The 26,560-nt window shown below is 44.7% G+C and overlaps 2 protein-coding genes across 6 annotated transcripts in view; one reads left to right on the top strand and one right to left on the bottom strand.

The window, feature by feature from the left end:
• SMC6 (structural maintenance of chromosomes 6) overlaps window positions 1–3,535 on the top strand; it is a 64,891-nt gene extending 61,356 nt beyond the window's left edge. For all 5 annotated transcript variants that reach the window (XM_081068526.1, XM_081068527.1, XM_081068529.1 and 2 more), the window contains 2 exons: window positions 1,648–1,745; window positions 3,030–3,535. In XM_081068526.1, the coding sequence (XP_080924652.1) occupies window positions 1,648–1,745; window positions 3,030–3,144 (213 nt within the window). In that variant the 3' untranslated portion in view covers window positions 3,145–3,535. The remainder of the gene's footprint in view (window positions 1–1,647; window positions 1,746–3,029) is intronic.
• Window positions 3,536–9,918: 6,383 nt separating this feature from the next.
• Window positions 9,919–26,560, bottom strand: part of VSNL1 (visinin like 1) — an 85,693-nt gene continuing 69,051 nt past the window's right edge. Inside the window, exons 3-4 of the mRNA XM_081068530.1 lie at window positions 12,420–12,635; window positions 9,919–10,976 (exon numbers count right to left, since the gene is read on the bottom strand). Coding sequence (XP_080924656.1) covers window positions 10,779–10,976; window positions 12,420–12,635 — 414 coding nt within the window. The 3' untranslated portion in view covers window positions 9,919–10,778. The remainder of the gene's footprint in view (window positions 10,977–12,419; window positions 12,636–26,560) is intronic.

Here is a 26,560-nt window from a genome sequence, read left to right on the forward strand (position 1 = left end):
AAGTGGACGTATATTTTGAAAGGAAATAATTCTTTAGGTTACCCATAATAGAAAAGATTCTGCCCGGGCACTTGAATCCGTGCTAAGTGGTAAGGAAGAATTAAAGAATTCTAGTTCTTGTGCTTGCTACCCTAATACACCTGCAGAGACCCTGTCCTGGATTTCGCCCCATCAGAGATTTCCTCACCCACCACCAGATGGACTGTCCTTTGGCCTCTTCCCCAGTTTATTTCCATCTTCTGTTTTAACCAAAAATTCTAAGCAGTTCACCCCCCTTGCTTTAATTAATGCTAGCTGCTGTTCGTTCTCGCCCTTCCTTCATTGTCTCTTTTCAAAGCACAGTAGATAGTAACACAAGGGGGTAGGAATGTTTGACTTCAAAGTTAAAAAACCTAAGACTGACACCTGTCTTTGCCACCAACTACCTAAATGACTTTGGGCAAAGTATTTGTCCTTTTCTGATCTCAGTTTTTTCGTCTATAAAATAAGCTGTTATTAATCCTACCTACCTCACAGGATTGTAGTGGGGCTTCCAGCGAAGTCTTGCATGGTGCAGGCATTAGTAAGTCCTTCCAGATTAACACATCCTTCCCTTTACTTCTCCATGCCTCGTTCTTTCCTGAATCCACTGTAATCTGTTAGACTACACTGCAGCAAAACTGGTTTAGCAAAAATCACAAATGAACTTTTCATCTTACTTTAATTCTGGAAGTATTTGGTACCACAAATCTATCCTCCATCTTTTAAAATGTATCTTCTTGCTGGTTTCTACGTTCCTCTTACCTGCCCTTATTTTGGTGCCCTTAAATGTTTAAGGTCTTACTTATTGTTTATTTTTGATACTATTGTTGATTTTTCTGGATACCATACCCTGCCTGTCCCTACATACACAATACACACAGTTCTCCACACTGCTACCTACATTTGCGTACCTCCCAGATCTAAGTCTCTCTCGCGACATGTCTCTTACCCTGTAGAACCATATGCCCAGGTACCTGTCAGACGTCATCCAGTAAGTGACCTGTCTCTCAAACTCATCATATCTGAGATTTTTTATTACTTAACTCAGAAAATGTAAGCACACAGTTTAATTCATTTAGTTTCAAAACCTGTTATAACTAAACATTATTTTTCTATATACTGATGTGCTGTTTAACTTATTTTAAAGATTCAATTGAGAAATTGGTCTGTAAATTCAAATTGGTTTCCATTGTACAAAATTTAGAAGGTGAAGGGGGTAGGAACAGAATTTTTAAAACACCTTAATCATTGAGGGAAAATTTGAGAGAGTAAATTTACAGCTAGTCACGTGTGATACTCTTTTGAGTGACTATTACTGTACAAATGAGATTCATCCTATAACATTGTGTCTTTTGAACATTTTCTCCTTTAAAATGCTAAGTGTGTTTGTGGGAGGGAGTTATGCTTATAAATACTGTGACTATAGAAATGACCTGGAAGATGTATGTATTCAGTTATTTTCTCCTAATAGTTTTGGGTATTATCTTTCCCTGTGCTTGGCATCGGAGATAAGGTAATGGATGATCCCTGGATAAAAATTCAGGGCTTTGTAATAGCCGCAGAGTAGCATTTGTACAGGAATGTGACTCACAGTAAGCAACCCTGCCTTCTGCCTTTGTTCTTCAGGATATGGTTAACCGGAGAATTGCAATGGACATGATCCTGAAGATGGCAGATTCCCAGCGTTTCAGACAGTTTATCTTGCTGACTCCTCAAAGCATGAGGTAACTTTTAAAAACTCGTGTGTGTGTGTGTGTGTGTGTGTGTGTGTGTGTAATATATATTATATATATGTGTGTGTATATATATTATATTGTACATATTATGTATATATATGTATATATATATCAAGTATATAAAATAGGAAAAATAAATCTTTTATACTCTTAATGTTTTTTTTAAAGATCTTATTGGGGAAGGGGAACAGAACTTTATAGGGGAACAGTGTGTACTTCCAGGACTTTTTTCCAAGTCAAGTTGTTGTCCTTTCAATCTTAGTTGTGGAAGGCGCAGCTCAGCTCCAGGTCCAGTTGCCGTTTTCTAGTTGCAGGGGGCACAGCCCACCATCCCTTGCAGGAGTCGAACTGGCAACCTTGTGGTTGAGAGGATGCGCTCCAACCAACTGAGCCATCCGGGAGCTCAGCGGCAGATCAGCTGAAGGTGCCCTGTTCAACCTTAGTTGCAGTGGGCGGAGCCCACCGTCCCTTGTGGGACTCGAGGAATTGAACTGGCAACCTTGTGGTTGAGAGCCCACTGGCCCATGTGGGAATCAAACCCGCATGGAGTTAGGAGCATGGAGCTCTAACCGCCTGAGCCACCGGCCGGCCCTATAATCTTAATTTTTAAAGTGCAAATGCATAAATGACCAAAGAAATGAAAAAATTAGCCCCTGGACTGGTTCCGGAGATCTAAGATTATTTTGTTTTTTTACATATTTAAAATTTTGTTTGTGTCCTGTCCCTTCTTAACAGAAGCAAGGTTGATTTGAATGATTATTGGGTTGTTTCTATTCTATTTTCAGTCTTCTTGTCTGTGGTTATCGTGATCAACTAATGTAAAATAATTTTAGTAATTCTATTTCTCTTTTCCTGGTTGGTTATAAGTACCAGTCTTTCTAAAGAGCTCTACTTAAGGTGTTAGGCCCTATGTCACTTATAAAGTCAATATTCCCTCTCTAAAGTGGTCACTTTGATCATATAGGGATTTAAATTTGTGATTGGAAATATTCAGGTTAACTCCTTTCTGGCTATACAACAACAGTTAGAAATAGTTGATATATAAATTGCCTTCATTTTCTTTTTCCTCCAAACTGAAAACCCATGGCACTTTAATTTTTAAAAATGAAAACAAATTTCCTTATTTCTCCTGGAACTTCAGATATTCAACATGCCCCTTATTAACAGATAACAGCCATTTAGATTCATAGTTTCATGATATAGTGACAGAATTTTTTTGTAATGTAAAAAAAAATTCCTGGAAATTTCAGTAATTAATTTTACTTCCTCTAGCTCACTTCCATCAAGTAAACTGATTAGAATTCTTCGAATGTCTGATCCTGAAAGAGGACAAATGACATTGCCTTTTCGACCTGTGACTCAAGAGGAAGAAGAAAATCGAAGTTGATTTGTAACTTAATATGCCATATCCTCATGTTGAAAGATTTGTAAAAGGAAAAAAATTCAGGGCTATTTGATGGAATAAAATGAAACTAAAGATATTCTCAAATAAAAGAGATTACTCTATATAGCTTACCACAATAAAATATGTAAATAAGCCAAACCAACTACAACTGGCAATTTAAAATTACTATTACTTTACTTTGAGAAAATCAGTGTCATTGTACTGGTTTTAAATCTTTTTAAGTTTGTTTCTGTGTTTTATTTTTAACCATCTACTTTTATAGATTCTTTTTCAGAAGTAAAATTTTGTACATATATACATGTACATATCTGTTTCATTTGGGTTCATTTCTATAGTATTTTGTAAGAATTAAAATAAAAGTTTAATTACCTGATTCTATTTAGTTTTCCTTTTCCAGAATTGTACATTCTCATTGCAGGGGGTGGGTGCACAGAGTGTGTGGACAGGGACCAGTTCACAGTGGGTTTTTGTCTGGTTTTTGCTTATTAATTATGAGGCACACAGGATTGTAAAAACTTTGGTCAGAATCCCTGCACACAGGTGATTTTTAACCCTAGAGATACGACCACAGATTTGGGCTGTACTTTTAATTACTGTATTTCATCAAATTTAACATGCCGTCTGTGAGACACTTACAGAACGCACTTAGGAAGCACTAAAGCACCGCCATTTCAGACACAGCGCCTTCTCTCTGTCCTTTCACTGTCGTCCACTCAGCTAAGGGTCTAACCCGTGTCATATTGGGTTATGACACAGTTCTGCACCTTGACCTGCAGCGTGCTTGCCTGGTTTAAATACCTCAGTTTTCAATCCAGGGGCACACATGCTCCGGCTCAGCTGACAGAGGACACGGGCCGGAAGACACTGTAGACCAGGCTGAGGGGAAGGCCAAGGAACACTGGGGCGGTGGGGGCGGAGGCTGTGGGGGGGGAGAGGGGGCTCCCCTTGGAGAAGGAAGGAGGCAGGGGCCAGGGCCAGCCTGCTGATGGTGAGCTGGTGAGCTGGCATCCATTAGAAGACACATCCTGATTACAGAGGTCTTAAAAAAAACAGGCCTCTTAGAATGGTAAAATATAGTGTATGGAAGAAATGGTATTTATGAGCTTTTTTTTTTTTTTAAAGAAAGCATGAATAGGACTCCTGCCTTTATTTTCTGTTTGATACCAGGATTAGTGTTAAAACTGTTTTAAAAGACATGGATATCCAACAAGAAGCATTCCCTATATTGGTGGCAGTCAGTACTTAGGAAATTGAAAAGGAGGTGTTTTAGGGGGAAAAGCAGTATTTTAAAAGCAGCACCTCTTCAGTAGTTACTGTGAAAAACCGGATTTTGTTTTTTTATTTTGGTGGAGGCAGGGAGTTTTAACTTAGTCTTAATGAGATCAGCTGGCAACTGAGAAGTCCAAAAACTTGTGTTTTTCTAATGTAAGAATTTACAGGAAGAGATGTTTTAAATATCCCCCAGCAACCATACAAAGTCTGATTTTTTTTTTTTAGTTACGTTTATAACTAATGTCCATCAAACTTATTTTAACGTACATGTGCTTTTCAAATAAAATGTGAAGTAGAATATGCATTTGGCATAATTTCAGTGTCTGAATTTTTGTCATGGTTTCTGAATGTTGTGATTCTCAATGCAGAACGGGAATCAGGTACCCAAACATCTTACCGACTTGAAGATTATTCATTGCTTTGGCCTCACAAAGTTTTTATTTCAACCAACCTAAATGAAAATATCTTCAAAGCATGTTCTAATTAATATTAACATCAATTAGAATAAAAGAAGCAAAGGAAATTGTTCATTTAAAATATGTGGCACTTCTGAAAATAAAACTTAGAGTTGATATGTGTTGAGTGATTTAAATACATCACACAAGTGATTCCTCAACCCCTAGTTCAGAGCAGCTGTGACTGAACTAAGTAAGGAAGTCCCAGGAAACGAGGAAGAAATGCTTCTTGAGCCTCTAAACCCTGCCTTCTCCAATCTTTGGGGTGGACATGATGGAAATCATTCTTAAAGTGACAAATGTGATGAGGTTTTGTAAATCAAGGTGTAAATAATACAGTTATTTAAACAGATAATCCACACCAAAGATTCTGGCATTGCTGGCTTAGGTATTTTTCAAGTTTCATCTCTCCCTGCCTCCCATTCTTTAGTGTTTCGGTGTTTTTTTGTCTTGTATTTGTTTTTGCATGTCTTCAAAATGCCTGGGCTGTTTATATATGCAGACCCAAATGCTTCAATTCTGAGTCAGAAACTATTGGCCATGACTCATGAGCTGGAACAGAAACATTGCCGACTACAAGGTGACAATTAAGTTCTCGAACTTGTTGCAACGATGTTGCTAACCTTTTTTGATATCAGAGGGATTATTCACTAAGAATTTATACCAACTGGACAAACAATTAACCAAGTTTACTATTTGGAAGTGCTGAAATGGCTGTGTGAAAAAGTTAGACGACCTGAACTTTTCACCAACAATTCTTGGCTCTTGCATCATGACAATGCACTACCTCTGTGCACACAGCACTGTCTGTGAGGGAGTTTTTAGCCAGTAAACAAAAACTGTATTGGAACACCCTCCCTCCTCACCTGATCTGGCCCCCAATGACTTCTTTCTTTACCTGAAGATAAAGGAAATACTGAGAAGACATTTTGATGACATTCGGGACATCAAAGATAATACGATGACAGCTCTGATGGCCATTCCAGAAAGAGTTCCAAAATTGCTTTGAAAGGTGGACTAGTCACTGGCATCAGTGCACAGCTTCCCAAGGGGAGTACTTTGAAAGTGACCGTAGTGATATTCAACAATGAGGTATGTGGCACTTTTTCTACGATGAGTTCACAAACTTAATTGTCCGACCTCGTATGATGAAAACCCAGTGATCCAGAGTGTCTGATTAAAAGTTTGAGTACAAGTTAGATTGTGGTACAAATTAGAATTTATTATGTCCTAAGTCAATAATTTTCTGGTTAGATATATGACGTTTATATGTTACATAGATGCCTATACTTTGACCAAGTCAGATTTTCAGGAGAATTGGTTTGAAACTTACAATTCTAAAAGTTTAAACAGTTACTGAAATTCCATGACTTCAACTAAATGACCATGGACTTGAAGATACATAAAAATACTTAATAGGAACAACTTTTTTAAAAAAAATAATAATGTGGATATAAATTAGATGTTTCTTTGAGTCAGCAAATGAATTTTTTTTCTTAATTATATATAATACTGACACGTAACCTATGGTTAGGGCATCTGGATAGAATGCATGCAGACTAAGGTGGCCTGAGCATACTCACTAATCTGCAAGCTCAGCAGGACTGTTGCTGCCTAATTTTTCTCCAGTTTAAGAATGTAGAGATTAATTCGTTATGAATGATTAAGTTCCTGCCATGTGCTAGCAGGTACTTAAAGTACTGGGAATACTACTGTGAGTTATACGACATCTGCCCTCATGGAGCTTACAGTCTAATTAGGGAAACAGTAACGTATATGGTTTCAGATCACGGTAATTGCGATGAATAAAGCAGAGAGGAGTTGAGAGTTGAGTGGTATTTCGGATGGAGCTGGAGCGTTAAGGGATGACTTTGCTGCAGGTGACTTAAGCAGAGGCCTGAAACGAGTGGGAGATGCAGGGCGGCAGTTTCCGGCAGAGGAAATGAGTGCGAAGGCCGTAGGGTGAGGGAGCTTCGTGAGCAAGAGGGATGGCAGGGAACGAGGTTCAGAGGCGGAAAGAAGCGAGGTCAGCTGAGATCCTAAGCACATTCTCAGACCTGATCCAGGAAGCATTTTCAAAGACTCGCTCTGGCTGCTGTATGACTAGATCAGGAGTGGAGTGTGCCTAATGTGGAAAGAACAAGCAATTTGGAGGCTCTTACAGTGGTCCAGGTAAGAGGTCATGGTGACTTAGGCTAAAATAGTGGATATAGAAACATGCAAATTTGAAATCTGGAGGCAGTGGCACTTGTGGATGAGAATGCTGTGGAGTTTTAAAGTGGAATCAAGGGTAATTAGCCTGGGCCCTAAAAACCCCAATGAATGGTGGTGTCATTCATAGAGATGAGGGTGTGGAGGTGGAGTACGTACTGGTACTAGATGGGTAACTACACTGGAAAGTGTAAGAATGAAAAACAACAGGACTGTAGAGATATCTATTTCACGTGCAAAATGCTGGGGGAAACCCAAATTGTGTGCTCAAAATATTTGAGAAACTCTTGCTTACAAGAAAGGCCCTAAGGAGACATTGTGTCTGTCATGCTGGGTGTCATGCGGCGTCTCTGGTCCCGCTCCCCACATAGGAACACAGGATATGGTGAGGCCAAAAAGGACACCCACGGAGCCATAGATAGGGGAGTCATACCACTATAGTCTCACTGGCGGCTGGTTTGGAGACACAGGAGCAGGAGCCACACGATCCGCAACCCACCGTCTGCTTCTCTGCCAACCAACCACACTTGCTAACTGCAATCTGCTCTTGCCAGCTCAGCCACCATCTTGCTAGCCCCCATTTTTCTGCTAGCGTAGCCACAGCAGTTATATTAGTGGCCAATGGCTCACTGGTTACAGCTGACGGCCAACTAGCCACAGCTGATGGGCATCCAATCACAGTTGATGGCCGTTTACTACCTGAGCCAGCACCTTTCCACGTGAGATCGAGAGCCTGGAAACCACTCCTGGCTCTGTCCCCACAGGCCCTCAAGCCAGAATCCCCCCGTGAACCCGTCTCAAGTCCATGACCCACAGAGGCCTTGGGGGATAACGAAATGATGCTTTTTGTTTTAAGCCACTGAGTTTGGGAGATGAATTCTTGTGAAGCAAAAGTAACGGAAACGTTCCCATTACCCCCTACCAACCATTATCATGTGATATTCCTCTTTATTTTACATGACTTTGATGTTCTTTTGGGAGCATGTATTTTTCATTTATATATATCACACTGTGCAATATATTGTTTCTTTTTTATCGCCATTCAGCCGTAAAAAAAAAAATTAACGACGTCCATGTTGCTGAGTGTACATCAGTCTGTTGCTTCCAGCTGACGTGTGGAAAGCCATAGGATACATTCCCATTTCACTTACAATTCCTCCAGTCATGAACCCTAGAACTCTAATTCCCACACCACAACACAGCTGTCCCAGACACCCTGGGACACGTCCCCTCTTGGCCCTCTGTGAGAACATCCTGGGGCAGTGTCCCCGCGAGGGGGATGCTGGGCCCGAGGGCAGTCGTCTTATTCTGCGCCAGGACTGCTGGGCTGCTGTGTGGTGGCTGCGCCGTCCACACTACCAGAGCCCTGAGGGCTGGAACAAGCCAGTAACAAAATGTCCCCTTGCTGGCCCGATTTCTCTGTTTTGTTTATAAAAAGAATCCGTCAGTCTGCTGGTAGCTTTGTTTTCCGTAAGTGTTCCGAATATCCATGTGATTCACTTCCGATCTTAACTTCAAATGTCACCTACCCACCCTATCACACATCATCACTTCTGCCTCCCACCACTTTCCATCCCTCTTAGCTTGCTGTGCATTTCTTCATTGATCATACAACTGGAGTGTGTGTGAGTGTGTGTGTGTGTGGTTCCTGTCTGTCTTCCCCCGGTAAGAATTAAGAATGGTGTCGGGTGCATAGTAGGTGGTCAGTGACGATTTGCTCTGAATTCATTGCCCAGGGTGACTCCAACCGAGTGCTGCCTTCCCAGCACCTCATCCAGCCCTTCCTCTCTTAGTCGGGCGAGAGTATCCGGAGGTACTGAACCCCCCATCTCTCCCTGCCCCCACTTTGCACTCACCTAGCACAGGGGTTAAGGGAACTGGGACATTGAATTATTAGCGCTTGGAACTGTTCTCTGGGGGCAGGAGTTTGGTTGTGTCAGTGTTTCAGGCCCTGTCTGTGTCCTGAGTGTTTGCCCTGTGGTTTCTTGTTGAATGGATGAATGGGATCATTAGGCCCTGGTCTCTGGTCTTATTTAATGATCGTAAGACAGACCAAGGAAGAGTATTGAGGGGGGAAAGTGCCCATTAAAAATTAATACTATCGCACCTTATTGTCTGATATATACAAGGTACGTGTGGCAAATTAAATGTAATTAAAGTGAAATGAGAAAGTCAGTTCCTCAATCACACCAGCCATCCTTGAAGTGCCCAACAGCCCCGTGTAGTTGGTGCAGATACACACGTGTCATCATCACAAGGTTCTAGACGGCAGGCACTGCAGAAAGAAACAGCTTCTGAGGCACATTCTGAAAATACAAAACCTGCCTTCAGAATTCTTGATGGACTCTCTTCTGCCTTTCCTTCTCAAGGTTGGAAGGGTCAGAGTTTGGCTCCATCGTTAAAAATAACAACTAGCATCCTTTTGATTTGGAAAGAGACGTGTTCCTTTCTCCGGGCTTTTGGGGGAAACGTCTCAGCCTGCTGAACGTGACCTCCTCAGAGCTGTGTACAACTAACGCGCTATCACCCCACAGTCACACTGAGATAAAAGTTATGTTCCTATAATGAGCATTTTTTTGAGAAAGAAACGTTTTTATGTTTCATATAAACTTGACATGCCGTGTGAATTGCCCCTCTTTTGAGGGCCAGGATGAAGAGTCGGAAAGTTGCTTTTTTCCCCTTCGTGGTCATTAATTCTTTGAATTCCAAAGTTGCATGTGTTTAAGGGTAGGTTTAGTAAGTTGTTGTTAGCTGACCCTGATAATGATGACCGTCTGTTTCAAATTTAAAATTATGAAATAAGGATTGAGGGGAAAACTCAAATGTTATAAATTTATTTGGGATATCATATTGCCACCTCTTTGTAAGCCTTTGAAAATTCAAGCAGAAATCAATACATTTCCATCTTTTTTTTTTTTACTTTCAATAAATAATATCTTTGTGTATATGTCTCTATAGATAGATAAACTTAATGAGTCATTTAGCAGGAATTTTAAGTTTTATACTGCATTAATTCCAAAACACCTCGTTCCAGATTGATAGGATGCAAATGAGGTAAGAAGTAAGGCAAACCTAAAAGGCATGCAAGTGTAGTACATTTATATTCACTGGTAATACAAGCTCTTGTGTGTGGGCCACACAGAGGAGCCAAGGACTCCTGTGCGTGTGTGTGTCCAGTACTATTTTACAGGAGAATGGTGACACAGCTGATAATTAAGTTACATTACCGTGGGGGTGGGGGTGGGGGGTCTCAGTGCTACTAACATCATGTAATCAAGGAGACAAGAGCATTAGCAAAACATGAACAAGAAACCATATAACTCTTTGTAGCACATTTCTGGACAGGCTTTGGAGAAGGAGGGTTTCTTTATGAAATGGTATTACACATATCACATTGCAGCAGGTTGTTGGTTTGTTTTATAATATATGCTTTTTAAAATTCATTAGCAAATGACATTCTCATGCACACAAGTGTTTCAAACACAAGAAGCAAGTCCATTTATAGGAAGTCCAAGCAATATGTGTGTGTGTGTGTGAGAGAGAGAGAGAGAGAGAGAGAGACAAAGAGAGAGAGAGAGAGAGAGAGAGAGAGAGAGAGAGAGAGAGAGAGAGAGAGAAATAGCTGCAGACTGAATGGAACATTGAGATTTCTGTGCAGTCCATTGTGTTGACCTTAGCTCATTTCTGAATGTCGCACTGCAGAAGTAATACAATGGAAGGGTCGCTCTTGGCAGCTTCTTTGAATTCATCCAATGTAATCTGGTCGTCTTTGTTCTTATCCATCTTGCTGAAAATCTTGTCTACTCGCTGCTCAGGCGTGAGGCCATCCTCATTCATTTTCATCATGATCACAGTACCCACCATTTTGTAGATAGCCTTAGGGAAACAAGAAGCAGACCGTGAAGTTTTCCTATGATATGACAAAGAATTTACTTCAAAGGACTCCTTGAATGGTTTACGTAAGAGTGATAGCAATCGGCTATGTGTGAGTCTCGTGATCAATTGCATAGAGAAGAATTTTGGATGATTCCTAGGTTTCTGGCTGGAGAAAATAAGCAGAAATTAGCTAGCTCCGTGGTGAGATCAAGAATCATGGATTAGAAACAGGCAGAGAGGACAATGATGGGTTCAGTTTTAAACACATTGAGTTTGAGGTATAGATGACAGTCTAGTCATCAATACTAGGAGGATTTAGGAAAAGATGAAATGCGGTCCCAGTTGATAAGGAACTTACAATCTGTTAAGACAGTCAAGCAAGGTGGGCCAGAAATTTTAGCCCTGAAAGAAGTTCGTGTACGGAGGGAGAACTGTGGATTAAGGACTCTGTCCTTAAAGAGTAGAGTAAGAAGATTCCAATTGTCCCATTAATTGTACACAATTAGTTGTCAGTGTGGAAATTTCCTAGGTAGAAACAATTTTTTTCTTAGGAAAGTGCCTTTAAAGAATAAATGCCCATCTACATAAAGACTTGGAGACATAAAGACTCATGGCAGCACAGTTAATAATAGCCAAAAAGTGGAAACAACACAAATGCTCATCAACTGGTAAACAAATTAACAAAATATGACATATCGATACAATTGAATACTATTTAGCAATAAAAAGGAATGAAATAAATCCTGCAACAGAGATAAAAAAGGATGCCCGACAAAAAAGGCCATGTACTTACATTGTTTGATTCCACTTACATGACATAGCGATACAGAAAGACAAACCCATGGAGACAAGGTAGACCAGTTGTTCCCGGAGTCCAGGGGTGGGAACAAACAGGTGGGCAAGAGGGATCTTCCCCAGGGGAATGAAAATGTTCTACAAGTGGATTATGGTGATAGTTGCATATTTTGCTAAGTTTACTACCGATCATTTAATTGTACAGTTAAAATAGGTGCTATAGATGTAACCCAATAAAGTGTTTTAAAGTGCTAACTAGAGGAGTCCTGCAGCATCTTATGCCCACAGGGCGAAAGCTGGTTGGAGGAAGAGAGCGACATGGAGGCGGAGCAGCGCTAAGGCCGGGGCGGGAGGACCTGAGTCCTGATCCTGTCCCTGCGCCCGCGAGGTTTCTGTTTGTGGAAGATCAGTGTGTGAGTGTCGGGTTCCAATGCTGCCAGTAGACAGTCAGGCCCGGGAGCTTGGACCTGGGACCCTCCCCAGCCCCGCGCTGGAGCAGCGTGCAGGGACAGGAGGACTTAAGCGTGGTTGCCACTAGCAGAGCTCCTGGCGGGAAGGAAAGGAGGCCGCCGGAGGCCCGTGCCCGAGGATCTGCGGCCTGGACCGGGGGTGTGGCTTCCGCGCCCCGGCCTGCCCCCCAGCACTGACCTCGATGATCTCCAGCATCTCCACGCGGGTGATCTTGCCGTCGCCGTCCAGGTCGTACATGTTGAAGGCCCAGTTCAGCTTCTGCTCGAAGCTGCCCCTGGAGGTGATGGACAGGGCGCAGATGAACTCCCGGAAGTCGATGGTGCCGTCCCCGTTCTTGTCGAAGGTGCGGAAGGCGTGCTGCGCGAACTTGGAGGCGTCGCCGTAGGGGAAGAACTGCAAAGCAGAACACACAGCGGGCGTGGAGGGGAGGGATCACGGGGGGGGGGGGGGTCAGGCCGGGGGCTTAGCCAGCACAGACCGACCGACGGGCCACAGCACCTGGGGACGGTCCCCAGGCCGCCGTGCAGGGCACGCGACAGGCGCGCCTGGGGACCAAGAGCAGGCACCGGGGCCACCGCCGCGTGTCCTCACAGGCACCTGCTGTTTCCTGTGGGCAGAGCTCGTGACACGGCTTTCGGTTGGCAGGGCCTGCAGCCTCATCGTGGCGTCTCTGGTCACCGTCCCACAAGGACTAGGACTGGCGCAGGGAGCAGCCCGCTCTCCCCAAACGGCGGTGCTCCAGGAACTGCCACGTGCCTCTCAGGGTGGAAATGGAGGCTCACCGCCCCGCGGGACCAGCGGGACATTGCCCAGCCCCGATGGTTTCTCCTGCCACCGGCTCCCTGTCCCCCGCCCTCTGTCATCGCTGGGTGTCCCACTTCTTTTTACAAGGACTTGTCTTTTGCAGAACAGACATTTAAAACCCATGAAAAATAGAATATGACTGGGCTTATTTTCAAGAGAGATAAAGTGTTTGTTTTTTTTCCCCCTCAGAATCAACTGTTGGCAAGGGTTTCTGGGCAGACAGAGGATGGACATAGGAAGATAAGGGAGCTCAGACCCTTGAGAAGTAAGGCCAGGGAGAAGGAGGCAGTGACCTTGGACACTGAACATGAGTCTAGGCCGGTCACACACAGGGAGTTCTGATACCTGACCCTCTGTGTGCCCCAGCGAAGCTAAAGGACATTTTCCAGGTGGAGAGTAGAAAACAAATAAACCTCAAAGAGTAGAAACAAATAACCCCCCCCCCAAAAAAACCAAAAAACCCCCAAAAACCCAAACGATGTGATATTTAAAGCAGAGACACCTATGTGTTTCTGGATGAATAAATCTAGCCAATACAAAATTGAGAGCAGATTCCTGAGGATGTCACTGGCATCCCCGCCCCTCCATAAGATTTGCCACTTGCTGGTGGGACAAGGCTGGCCAGCATGCCCTGGGGCTGTCTGTCTCCCTTTGGGAAACCCCAGTTCCTCTTTCTCGCTGTGCATCGTGAGCTGGGACCTGCTGAGTCCTGCAGAGAGAGCAGGCCCTGCCGCCGTGCCTCTTACACCTAGAAGTACCTTGGAGGGTAGAAAATTTCCCTCCAGAACTTAAATGTGCATTTCTCTGTAAGGACCCCATGCATGAGACCCAGCAAAGGGACAAGCATAGCGAGGGGTGGAGGTGGCCTACGCTAGGGTTTCAGTAGCACCCACGTCCAGACACCAAGATCTGTTCCGGCTACTATTGCTGTGTAATAAACCACCCTAAAACTCAGTGACTTAGAACAACAATCCTCTTATTAATCTCAGAAAAGAAACATTCAGCAACCACTTCTGTTTTCATCAAACAACTTATCTTTCTATGGCTGTGAGGGACAACTTTCTCCTTTGTTTCCTCATTCCCTAAACACATCATTATTTCTGCTATCCTCCTCCATTTTTCATTATTCATCAAAATCCACTGAGGTCTTTCTCTGGCCAGGCCCCGTCTTAGGTGCTGGGAATACAGCGATCAACTCCTCACTGTCTCCATGCTGTGGGATCTCGCGGTTCACGGAGGAACCCAGTGTGACATTTGCAATGGTCCTGTTATCTGCAAAGAGCTGGAGCAGACAAGCAGCTGTCTTCCTAAAGATCCAAACTGAGTGGGTGCTTTCAAGGAGGGGTGTTATGGAGGTAAAAGTCTTCCTCTTTCACCTGCGGGGCGTGTTGCCACTCAGGGGTCTGGGTACCTGAGGATAGGCTGCCAGGTGCTGAGTTGTGAACCAAGCAATTTTGAACTTGAAAATGTCTAAATAGGTAAGTTTGATCCTCAGATGCTCAAACTATTTTTTTTATTATTTTTTTTTTACTCACAGCAGTTCTGACACCAAACGTGTTGTTGTTGTTGTTTTCTCTCACAACAACCAATTCTGGGACTCTGGACACCAACTGGGTGTCCTACAATGCAATTCAATTCTGATACTAACTGCCCAGAGTGAGTGCAGACCCCACAGACTGAGGGCTCGGTCCCACAAGGCTGCCACACTTTGGACACCAGCCACAAGTCCCAAGTTGCCACAAGCACCTCTGATAGACCTGCTATAAAGTTGGGGGTTCCCTCAAACCCCTCATTTGAAAATTTGCTAGAATGACTCCCAGAATTCAACAAGACACTTAATTTACTATTACCGGTTTGTCACAACTCAGCAACACCCCAATGGGGAGAGGCACAGAGCAAGGTGTGGGGGGAGGGTGCATGGACCTTCCACGTGCTGTCTGGGCGTGATACCTTCCTCGTACCTCAATGTGGTCACCAATCTGGAAGCTCCTGAACCCTGGAGCTTAAGGGTTTTTGTGGAGGTTTCATTACACAGGCACTGATTAAATCAGTGGCCATCGGTGTTGGAACTCAATCTCCAGCCCCTGAAGTTGGGGTGGGCTGAAAGTTCCCACTCTTGAATCACGCTTTGGTGTGTCTGGTGACCAGCCCCCATCCGGAACCTGTCCACGGACTCCAGTCACCAGTCATCTCATTAACATACAAAAGACTCTGTTATCACTCCAGTGAGTCTAAGAATCTCAGAAGCTTTTGCATGAGGAACCTGGGACAAAGACCAAATATGTACTTCTTATTGTATCACAGTGTGCTATGTGCCTTGTGCACGAGCCGTCTTACCCTTAGGCGGGTGCTGTGTGCTGATGTGCTCATCAGGTAAGGGGTGTCGCGCCGAGCTGGCACCTGTGAAATAGCCTAAGATCAGAGCCCCTCTGAAGTCTTAGGTCTGTTCTTCCACCAGCCTTTCCATCTGCACGAACAGGAGACCACTGGCTATCATTTTTCTCCATCTGTGAAGGTTTCTGACACTGGAATGCTTTGCCTATCTTATTTCTCACAGCATACTTTTTTTTTTTTTTGAATAGCTTTCTTTTTTTCTTTTTTTTTTAAATTAAATTTATTGGGGTGACAATTGTTAGTAAATTTACATAGATTTCAGGTGTACAATTCTGTATTACATCGTCTATAAATCCCATTGTGTGTTCACCACCCAGAGTCAGTTCTCCCTCCATCACCATATATTTGATCCCCTTTACCCTCAGCACCCACCCCCCACCCCCTTACCCTCTGGTAACCACTAAATTATTGTCTGACTCACAGCATACTTTTAACGTAAGGGATTATCTGGCAGCTTTATCTAAAAATAGCTGGGCACCTTAGATCTGTATATTAAAAATTAATTTAGGTCTGGAAATGCTTGAGAAAAAAATCGATTGTAAATTTTGAGCTATAAAAGTTACGTGTGCCTTGCAGAACGTCTGTTTGCTGACTTTTATAGCCAACGTGCTCATGTTGGAAGGACTCTGCCCAAGTGCCCTCACATTTTTGGCGGGGCTGTTACCTTTAGAAAATTCATCCTATCATGTTCTGAGTGCTCTTGAGTTTCTCAAAAGTCAGGGCAATGCTCCTTCTTTTGATGAAATGATTCAGCTCTGGCTGGATCATCATAGAAAAATGAAGCCACACTCTTCAGTCTCTAGGAAGAAATTGGGGGCCTGAACTCGTATTTACTTCTCTAGGAGGAAAATAGTGCCTGAGAAGTACAAGTATTATTTTTGCATATTCTGGCTTGCACTGTGTTTATTTTTTAAATTCAATGTATTTTGCTTCAACACCTGTATTAAAATGTTGATGTGGAAATAATTTTTGGTGGCATTAATCTCCTTCAGGGATCCCTCTCAGTAAAGCCTAGCGGGTCAAGACTTCCTCTGCTCCTCTCCACATCCCACCACCCTCCTCGACTTTCCAGTTGGAGCGTCTCCTCTAGCTTATCCCCCTCTCTCCCCGCTGCCTCGGCCGGAGCCCCGTCTCGCATGGGTTCTGGCCCCGGTCTCCTAAGTCCCTCTTGCCTCTGCTCAACTCCAGGTCCAACACCCATCGCCCACAGCATGGCTTCCTGTGTGTCGCTCAGATTGTGTCATTTCTCTTCACAAACTCCTTCACTTGCCCTCAGGCTCACTTGCCCTCCAGAGGCTCGCGATGGCATAGGTTGAATTCTAAACTTGTAACCCTGTAGAATGTGGCCCTTTGTGGTCACCCCAACCTGCACGCATGTTCCTCACAGCTTTATGCCCCTGTATCTCAACTGTGTTCCTAGGTGTCACCAAACATGCCCCTTGCTTTCATATTTCATATGCCTCCTCGTCCCTCCCCATCTCATCTTGGCCAATGAAGAAATCCCACCTTTTCTTTATATCCAACCGAAATGCTCCCTCTGCTGGGTTTGTGCTTCACTAGTTCTACATGAATCTTTCCAAACCCTCTGTTTTAGACTATAATAAGCTCTATTCTTGTCTCTGTCCCTCCTGGCCTGTGTGACAGTTTGCTCATCTCTGCACCCTGCTAATCCCAGCTCTTGACCTGGGACCCCCAAGGAGAAGCTCCATAAATTGCTGGGGAGGCTCTGTGGTCTCACAGGTCTTTGTATTTGTTGTTGTGTCACTTCTCTGAGCATCTCACTTTCATCTGGGAAATGTGAATCCTGCATTAACCAAATGCTTTCATGTTCCATGAGGGAAGACAAGGGTTTTCACCACAACTGAATGGTATTGAAAAGTATTAAAATATTACTCATTAAAATGTCAACGCTCCCACTCCCAGAATTCCCTATCCCACTTCACTGCTTTATTTTCCTCAAAAGCTGGCCACCATAAGACATACTGTAATTATTTATTTGTTGTCTTTCTTCCACCATAGGAAATGTAAACTCCGTGAGAGCAGAGAGCCTTGGCAGCTTTGGTATTTGGTTCCCTGGCCTAATTGCTGAGTAGTAGGTGCACAACAATTACTTGGTGAATGAAGGAGAGAGTGCATTTCTTTCTGACTCTTTTTCCTAATAACTGTACTGCATAGTTGAAATAGATCACACCACATTCGGTGTCTCCCGGAATCCTCACACAACCCAAGGGGATGGTTTGGTTTCTTGTAAGCTTCTCCTTGGTGACAGAGAAGCGGTTTCTAGGACAGAGGTTAAGCACCATCTGCCATTCCTACTTATTTAGGGGATTAGTTATTCAATACCTATTATTGAACTTAAATTCCCAGAGAGCAAAGCCTATTTGCTCACCATTGTATCCACAACACGTAGCACGGGAGCTGCACACAGTAGGTGCTAACTATGATCCTGCTGAACAACCACATGGAAGGAGCATCAGAGGTGCCAACTTGAGGGTGACCAGGTGATCAAAGGCTGCTGCCGAGAACAACCACCACTTATTGAACATTTATCATATTCCAGCCAACTCTGTCCAATAGAACATCTTGTGATGATGGAAACATTCCACAACCCGCCCTGTTCAAAATGAGAGCCGCTAGCCATCTATGTCAACCATTGTGTGAGGTGCTGGGAATAAAAATAAAAACAAGCCACAGACATTGAGGTCAGAGGAGGCTGCAACCCTTGAGATGGTGCAGGGGGACAGAAGAACTGAATGTTCTAATATTATTTAACTTACACATCAGTTTCATCGACCATCTGTGCTCGTGGCTTCTGTATTGACCAGTGTGGTCTATGCTAGGTCACGGGCGCTCACCATACCTCTTTCAAGAGGCTACCTGAGCTCCATTTCATGGACACGGCAACCTGGACTCAGAAAGGTCCAGCAAACTCTTAATTCTCTTCCCACTGTGTCTGTGGGGACAGAGCCAGGAGTGCAGTTTCCAGGGTCTCGGCCTCACATAGAAAGGTGCTGGCTCAGGTAGTAAATGGCCATCAACTGTGATTGGATGGCCATCAGCTGTGGCTAGTTGGCCGTCAGCTGTAACCAGTGAGCCATTGGCCATTAATATAACTGCTGTGGCTACGCTAGCAGAAAATGGGGGCTAGCAAGAAGATGGTGGCTGAGCTAGCAAGAGCGGATTGCAGCTAGCAAGTGAGGTTGGTTGCAGAGAGAAGTGGACGGCAGGATGCGGATAGCGCGGCTCCTGCTTCCTGTGTCTCCAGCCCAGCCTCCAGCGAGACCATAGTGGTATGACTCCCCTATCTGTGGCTCCGTGGGTGTTCCTTTTTGGCCTCACCATATCCTGCGTTCTTATGCGGGGAGAGGGACCAGAGACGCCACATGCCACCCTGCATGACAGTGTCAGTCTGCGGCAATGTCATACAGAGAAGCAGTGAGAACTGTTCCTGGCCTGCTGAGAGAGTGAGAACATACAAAATGCAAGAAGGTTGCAAGTTAGGGAAAGAGAGTTTAATGTGCCCCATTTGTTGGAAAACTCATGATTATCACACCGCACTGGAGTGGGCTCGGTTCTACAACTTGTAATGTGTGTTGTTTCATTTAGTCCTTGGAACACAACTTACTGCTCTTAACTGTGTTGTGGAGGAGGAAACAAGCTTCAAAGGTCCAGGCATTTGGGGAGGTTCCTGTCTATCCGTGGCAGAGGCAGGAGGTGAATGCGGATAGCTCTGATCATTTCTGCTACATCTTGCTGTTTCTCTTAATCCAATATTAGCTGAGGAAATAAACCTAAACCCACATTTGATGAAGCAAACGAATTTGTTGCGTTATGTAATTCTTAGCTTCCCTGGTCTCTAACGCTTGAAATCCTCAGCGTGGGTATTTATCGCCACCTTCTGGCATCCTGTGTGTACTACAAGGAAATTAAACCGCCGCCCAGGGACACTTTTATGAGTCATTAATGCAGCAAACATACATTAAGCAGCAACTGTGTGTCAAGCACTGTTAGGTGCTGAATAAAATAGAAAAAGACATAGAGCATTAAGGATAGTGGGGTTAGTCGATATTAACCAACTACATGAATAAGTATAAACTTACACTATGATAAATCGCAAGTGTGTAGAGCTGCAAACAAGAGTCATGGAGATGATACGAGTATAAAACTTAAAAAAAATTTAGTGTACGGTCCCCTCCCACTCTAACATGCAGGCTGCCGACAATTCATAACTTAGGAATGGTGTCGGAGTCGGAAACGTCTGGGCTTACACAAGTCTAGACTTCTCTGGACTGTGCTCCACGCCCTTGTTTCAAACCAACCAACATGCAGGGGGAAAAAAACAACCAAGAAAATGCTTGAAGTCTTTGTCTCTCCCCAGGCAAACAATAGGAGACTTTCAATGAATTAACCAACTCCCACAGAAGACACTCCCCTACAGATAGTGGGCCAAATCCTGTATTTTTTTCTTTTCAGTAATTCATCCAGTTGTATTTAAAAGGTTTGTTGCCTCTAAGGGGTGCTGAATATGTGTCCTATCCCCTCCCCGCCCCCCACCCCAGGCTCCACTCAGGAAGGCACAGAAGGCTGTTTGGTGGCTGCCTTCAGAAATGGCCTCAAAACACCGCACTTCATCCCCTCATGCAATCTTTCCTCTGCACCACCTTGCTGCCTGCATATCGTATCCTTCCAGCAGCTATACTAAGTTCAAAGAAAATATTGCAACGTTTCCCTTTAGAAGCTCTCCCTCTCCCAGTGTCACTGGTGCCTGCCTCCCTTTGATGGAGGATGGACATCCCCTTAAAGAGCCCGGCCTGACCTTTGGATGGAGGGAGGTTTGCACAAGTCTGGCCTTGGCCCACTGTGACGGCTGATGTGCTGTGTCAGAAGTGGGTGGCAGCAAGGCACTGAAGAGGATGGTCTCTCCAGGGCTCTGCCCATGGCCCCGCAGCTGGCTGATGCTGGGCAGCCCTCAGACCTCAGAATAGATTTCTGCCCATCAGTCTGCCTGAAATAGAGCTCATGATGCGATCAAAGAACAGAAGAGCATTTTTGGACGGCCCCGCTGCTCTGTCTTGGACAGAGCTGCCATCCAATCCCTCACAGAATAGTCCCTCTTAAAACAGCCTTGCTCAGGACAATTCTGTTTCCTTTGTTCTCAAATGTCAGAAGCCTATACTGTCTGGCTTATGAACCCACACACACAATCCCCTTCCCAGTGGTGGAGTCTTCTTTATTGCACCCCTGAAATATGGCCCTGTGCCTCCGCGGTCATCTGCCCGCACCTCTGCTGGAATTCATCAGGGCACTAGCCTCCTGTGGATGACCTGGCTGAGTGCCCACGTCCTCAGGCCCTGCTATGCAGGCAGTCATTACCGTTTTGGGGATGCCTATCGGGGGCAAGAACCTTGGCAGGATCACAGGCTACTTCAGCTTGTTCTTCAACAAGTTTAGCACTTGAGGGCCATTATTCTGGATTAAAGACCTGGCATACAGTGGTACCACGAGGGGGGTGGGGCGGGCTGGCTTGGAACGCAGCTCTGTTTGTGGAATGCTGCCTCTCTCCTGTACCTGGCGAGTCTGGCCAGCCTTTGACGCTGAGCTGCACTCCACCACCTCCACAGGAGGCTCCAGAGGGCTTCGCCTCAGCCCATCTTTGTGCTTCTCCCTCCCCACGCAGAGCTCCTTTCTCCCTAGTGGACTCTAAGCTAAAGGGAGGCAGGGTACGGCATGGTTTTGTCCCCCACTGTACTCCCTGGTGCCTAGTGCAGGGCCAGGCTCACAGACAGTGCTCAGTGATTACCTGTCCATCAACAGGTGACTCAGCACTGCAGGCCTTTTTCAAGCCCGAGGAAACTGTGGCACACCCACCCAATGAGCATCAAACGAGCTGAAATGTGTTCTGACGGTTCTTCACTTACTATGCTAGAGAAGGCTCACCATTTGGCCTGAAAACTTGTCATTTCCCTCACTGCTTTCGCTGGTGATTCATGAGGATATGAATCACCCCCAGAGCAGTATGTGCACTTGGTCACGTGACTGGGAAGAGGAGCGAGGCATCTCCCCTTAATTAGAAGTAGTGAGTCCAAAAACTGTTTCCTGCCAAAGTGTTCATTCAACAGATACTCACAGAAGTCTAGTTGGTGCCAGGCTCTATGCTGAGCTCTGTGTGGGCAGGAGGGAGGGTGAAGAGAGGTAATGGAGAATCAGGGTCATGTATAGGACCTGGCCCCTGCTTCAAGCAGAGTTAACCAATCGGAGGTAGATGTAGCTGAAAAAGGGAGCTGCCTTCCACTTGTGGGCTCTCGGGGAGCAGCCTAGAGACACACCCACCCAACACCCCCAAGATGGATCACCCAGATCCTGAGGGCACTTCTCAGAGCTGCCCCTTCACTTGTCCTCTGGGTGACAATATCTATTTTTTACAGCCATGGTTTCCTCAGGACTCCAGTCTTTATTCCAAGGCAACCACTATTACCTCATGGTTCTTATATAACCACATCTATTTGAGAAGAAAACGAGCTCTGAACTAAATTTCTAGAGAAGGAGCTTTTGCCTGTTGGGAGTGGGGAGCAATTTTCATTTATGTCCTAAACCAGGTCCCTCTGTGTGCATACTGACCCCTGTTCCATTGCCCTGAGAAGGTCATGAACTCCCAGAGAAGTTCTGGTACGTTTCTATGGAAAACTCCATACAAGCAATAGAAATCCAGACTCCTCACTAACTTTCAGCTCTGAGACTTGGTCCTTTCCCCACAGTGCTGAAGGAGTGTGGTATCTTTGAAAGAAAGCAGAAGCCCACCAAGGCTAATGAGAGGCCGAGGTGGGATGTGAACACTCACTTTAGAGTTTACCATGAGAAACGCCCAAACCGTCTCTACTATAAGGGAAATACTATGCTTTGTTTGCTCTTTGTTGTCTCCTCACCACTCTTGGATTAGGATCTGGTATACTGAAGGTGCTTTATAAATGCTTAGGACGGACAAAGGAAGCAACTTGTTGCAGAGGAGAGGATGCTGGGTTGAATGACAGGGTGTGTCTGGGTGGGACTAAAGTCAAGCCATTTTGCCTCTTAGGACATCCATTTCTCTGCATATAAAATGAGGGAATGAATCAGGTAAGGGTCAAAATTCCCTTTAGTTATGTTTTATTTTTCTGATTCTGGAAGTAAAATCCAATTAATTAATTAATTAATTAATTAATAGAAAACAATGAATGTGACAAATGGATGGTACTTTCCTGATTTGGGATTTGTCATTAACCAAAGCATCTACTGTCCCCTGTGCTGGTATGTCCTAATTACAGGATAAATTGTGAAGGAAGGGTGACTACATCTCTGTATCTACCATGTTTCCCCGAAAATAAGACCTAGCCAGACAATCAGCTCTAATGCATCTTTTGGAGCAAAACGTAAGACTCGGTCTTGTTTTACTATAAGACCGGGTATAATACAATATAATATAATATAATATAATATAATATAGTATAGTATAGTATAGTATAGTATAGTATAATATAATATAATATAATATAATGCAATGCAATATATTACAGTATAGTATAGTATAGTGTAGTATAGTATAGTATAATATAATACCGGGTCTTATATTAATTTTTGCTCCTAAAGACGCATTGGAGCTAATGGTCCATCTAGATCTTATTTTTGGGGAAACACGGTATGGATATTTATCTCTATCTTTATGTAATACCTCTATCTCTACCCGTACTGGAAGTGACACAGACCCTGAAGGATACTCATTGGTTATTCTGACTTCAAAACCAAATGAATTCTCTCTCTACTTCTGTCCAATACCCAGTTCGCATTACAAATTGGATCAGTGACATTTTGATTTGGGACAGAGGGCTTCCTCCAGTACTTCTCTTGCTGATAAATCTTGAGCCACCAACATAAATCAGCCCACCGTTAGCACTTACTACAAAACAGGAGGTCAACTATAGTAAATTACCTTCTGGAAATTGTCGTGAGTTTCCATTTAAAGCCAATCTACTGGATTAGAAAGAAGATTGTTTTATCAATTTAAAAAGGAACTCCTTTTTGAAACTAGAGAAGAGGTGAGGCTCTTTGAAGGTGCTTGGTGGAAGGCTGGTTGCTGTGGGGAAAACTGGATGAGACTCTTCATTCCGTTGTTCTCTTCAATTATTTCAACTGCAGTGGGCAGAACAGCAGATTTTGCCACTGACTCTGAAACTGGTTATTTATTGCATCTCGCCAGCTCCTTCTAGAATGAATTGGTCTATTCCAGATCCACTCCCATTTTGCCCTATACCCAACTTGTTTCAGAGTGACAGCATCAGAGTGACAATGAGAAGAATGTGCAGCCTGGCTGCATCTCAGTTAGAATCTACTGCAATGCTGCAAGCCACCTTGTCTGTCCCTACCCCTGGAGAGGGAGCCCTGGACAACACAGCTGGTGACAGTGGTAGCTTGATAGTCTGAGCTAGGGAAGTTCCCTCTGCAGAAGCTGAATGTGTTTGTAAGAAGTGACATATCCAGGGCCACTGCTCGGAAGACATGCCCTTCCATTTCCTGGAAAGGAGGAATCTTCCAACCAACTCGAAAATGATACCCCCAAATGTATTACTGACATATCAATAACTTCCACCCAAATTACTCCAGGGACGTGGAGTCCCATCTTTGTCACCAGAGGTATAGGAAAAGTTCTGGCTGCAGACCAAGAAATGAGCAAAGGAAATACGTCACGTAGAGAAATAAGGGTCGTGTACCACGGAGGGGGTGAGCTTTGTGATCACATGGGTCTGGACTGAATATCAGTTCTGCAGTTGACTAAATATGGGACCTCGGGCAAAGGGGTTTTAATCTTTTTCAAAGCCTTATTTTATTTGTATAAAAAAATGGGTGGGGGGAGAACTGGCTGCTGGGCTGGGAATCTTTGGAATTTAGAGGGAAGCACAGAGGAATTGAGTCAGGATTCCTGACTGGGATTGGGTACCAGTTCTTCGGGTAGAGAGGAGCTGTGCAACTAGGGGCGGTGGGCTTTCCTTCTCTGGATGGACCTGGTAACAGCGCTGTGAGGATTAAGATGATGTACGTAATGACTCCCGCGTAGTGCGTGGCTCATACATAGTAAGTGCTCAGCAAATGAAAGATGCTATGCTATTATCGTTATTATTTTGTGTTTCAGCAAGGCTGTATGCTATATGTGCCAGGAATATAAAAACTGAGGAACTCTAAGAGATACAAATAAAGGAAATGATTTCATTTCATTTTTTTAATGGAAAAATATATATCAAGCGATCAATCAATAATCACCTACTATGTGCACCCACTGTGTGCCAGGTGCTGGGCGAGGTGCTGAGAGAGATGATGGAAAGCACAAACTGGGCCCGGATTTCAGTCTAGTTAGGGAGGCAGACACAAAGGTACCCAAAGTTAATTAGCAACACAAAGCAGCCAGGGATGGGCCTACTGGTGCCTTCTGGTAGGATATGTACACTGTATCCTGGTTTATAGATAGATAGATAGATAGATAGATAGATAGATAGATAGATAGATAGATAGATAGATAGATAGATATATGTGTATATATATATGTATATATATATATATATACATATATATATATATATATATATATGTATATATATATACCTTCCTTTTGTCACCTTCAAGCATATAAAGAACCCAGGTCAACCAGAGTCCAAATTTACTCAAAACCAGTAATCCTGCTGAGGCAAGGAATTTTGCAACGTGATTGAAGCTGAAGGGGTAGGGAGCCTTCCTCACCCCTCCAGGGCAGCAGAGGCAGTATATCCTCCTCTCCTCCCCCAACCAGCACTTAGTGGAAGAATAGAAATACCCGACTGGACCTTCAAAGCAAATCCCTGCAGAAAATCCCCAGCTCTCTCTCTGCTAGAGCTTGCTGGGCGCCAGAGGTCTGATTCCAGAAGGGAGTGCAGCACACAACCCACAACCCAGAGTCTAGGACCTGCTGGGGGAAGGATGCGGGTTTATCTGGGAAGAGCCAAGAGAGGCCCCAAGAGTCAGAACTCAGGAGCACAAAGAGCAAGAGCATACAAGCCCCTGGAGAGGGCCGCCACACTCAGGAATCAGACCCCCTCCCTTTCTTATCCTCCCTGCAGAGCCTGAGACAGAGGTGAGCAAACCTTGCACAGAGTTCCCTGGGGAGAAGCCTCCTCTGCTGTCTCTCCTCCCAAACTCGGACTCCTTGACTTTCCTCTCCCTGGCAAGTAACCCCAGCAAGGACCAATTTAGACACTGGATCTCAGGACACAGGGCACAGGGGCAGTCTCGGGAGAGCCTGCCAGTGGGGGCCACAGCTGGAATCCTCCCACCTGAATGGGGAGCCACAGCAGGCGGCCAACTGAGGCTCAGACCTGGAACCACATCCTGCAGGGTGTGACCCCAGAGCAGAGGGGCAGAGTCCAAGCCCAAGCCCAAGTTGAGACTGTGCTGCTTACTGGCTGTCGAATGTTGGGAGAGGGACTTAGCAACCTGGGCCTGTAGCCTCTTGCGTAGATAGAATCAGGCAGCTGGCTCTCTGTGAGCCCTAGGATTTCTACCAACTCCTACGATTCTAAATCTGTACAGCGGTCAACACTGTACTTCACAAGAGATGCTGATTTAATTCAACTTCTACAGCGCTGACTGGGCCAGGCGGTAAGCACATCATCGATACTTCACCACGAAATCCTCCAATCACCCTCTGACCTAGGGGACACAGCTAGCCCCATTACACACGTCATCTGTCCAAGAGCACACACCTTGTCAGGAGCAGACTTTGAACCTGTTTGGCTCCACAGGCTGTTCTCCTAGCCACCAAGCTACTTACCTCTGATCTAACAAATCCAGGAACACAGACACGAAATGGGGCAAAATCCCAGCTGTGCCTCTGACCCTCACCACAGACGCACAGTAGACCATCTGCATCCATGCTAGTCAGACAGGGGTGGCAAAGAAATGGGGTGGATGAGCTCAGTATTCTGACGCTCCCTCTTGGCCCAGGCGCCAGGGATTGCTCAGGGCTGGTGGGCTTCGGCCGGAGCCAAGGGTTCTCGACCTAACTTCTCAGCATCTTCCCGGCAGCAGGCGGTTATGTGGGAGGGCACCGGGGAAAGTGCAGC

Source organism: Rhinolophus hipposideros (assembly GCF_964194185.1).
Source record: "Rhinolophus hipposideros genome assembly, chromosome: 12".
NCBI lineage: Eukaryota > Metazoa > Chordata > Mammalia > Chiroptera > Rhinolophidae > Rhinolophus > Rhinolophus hipposideros.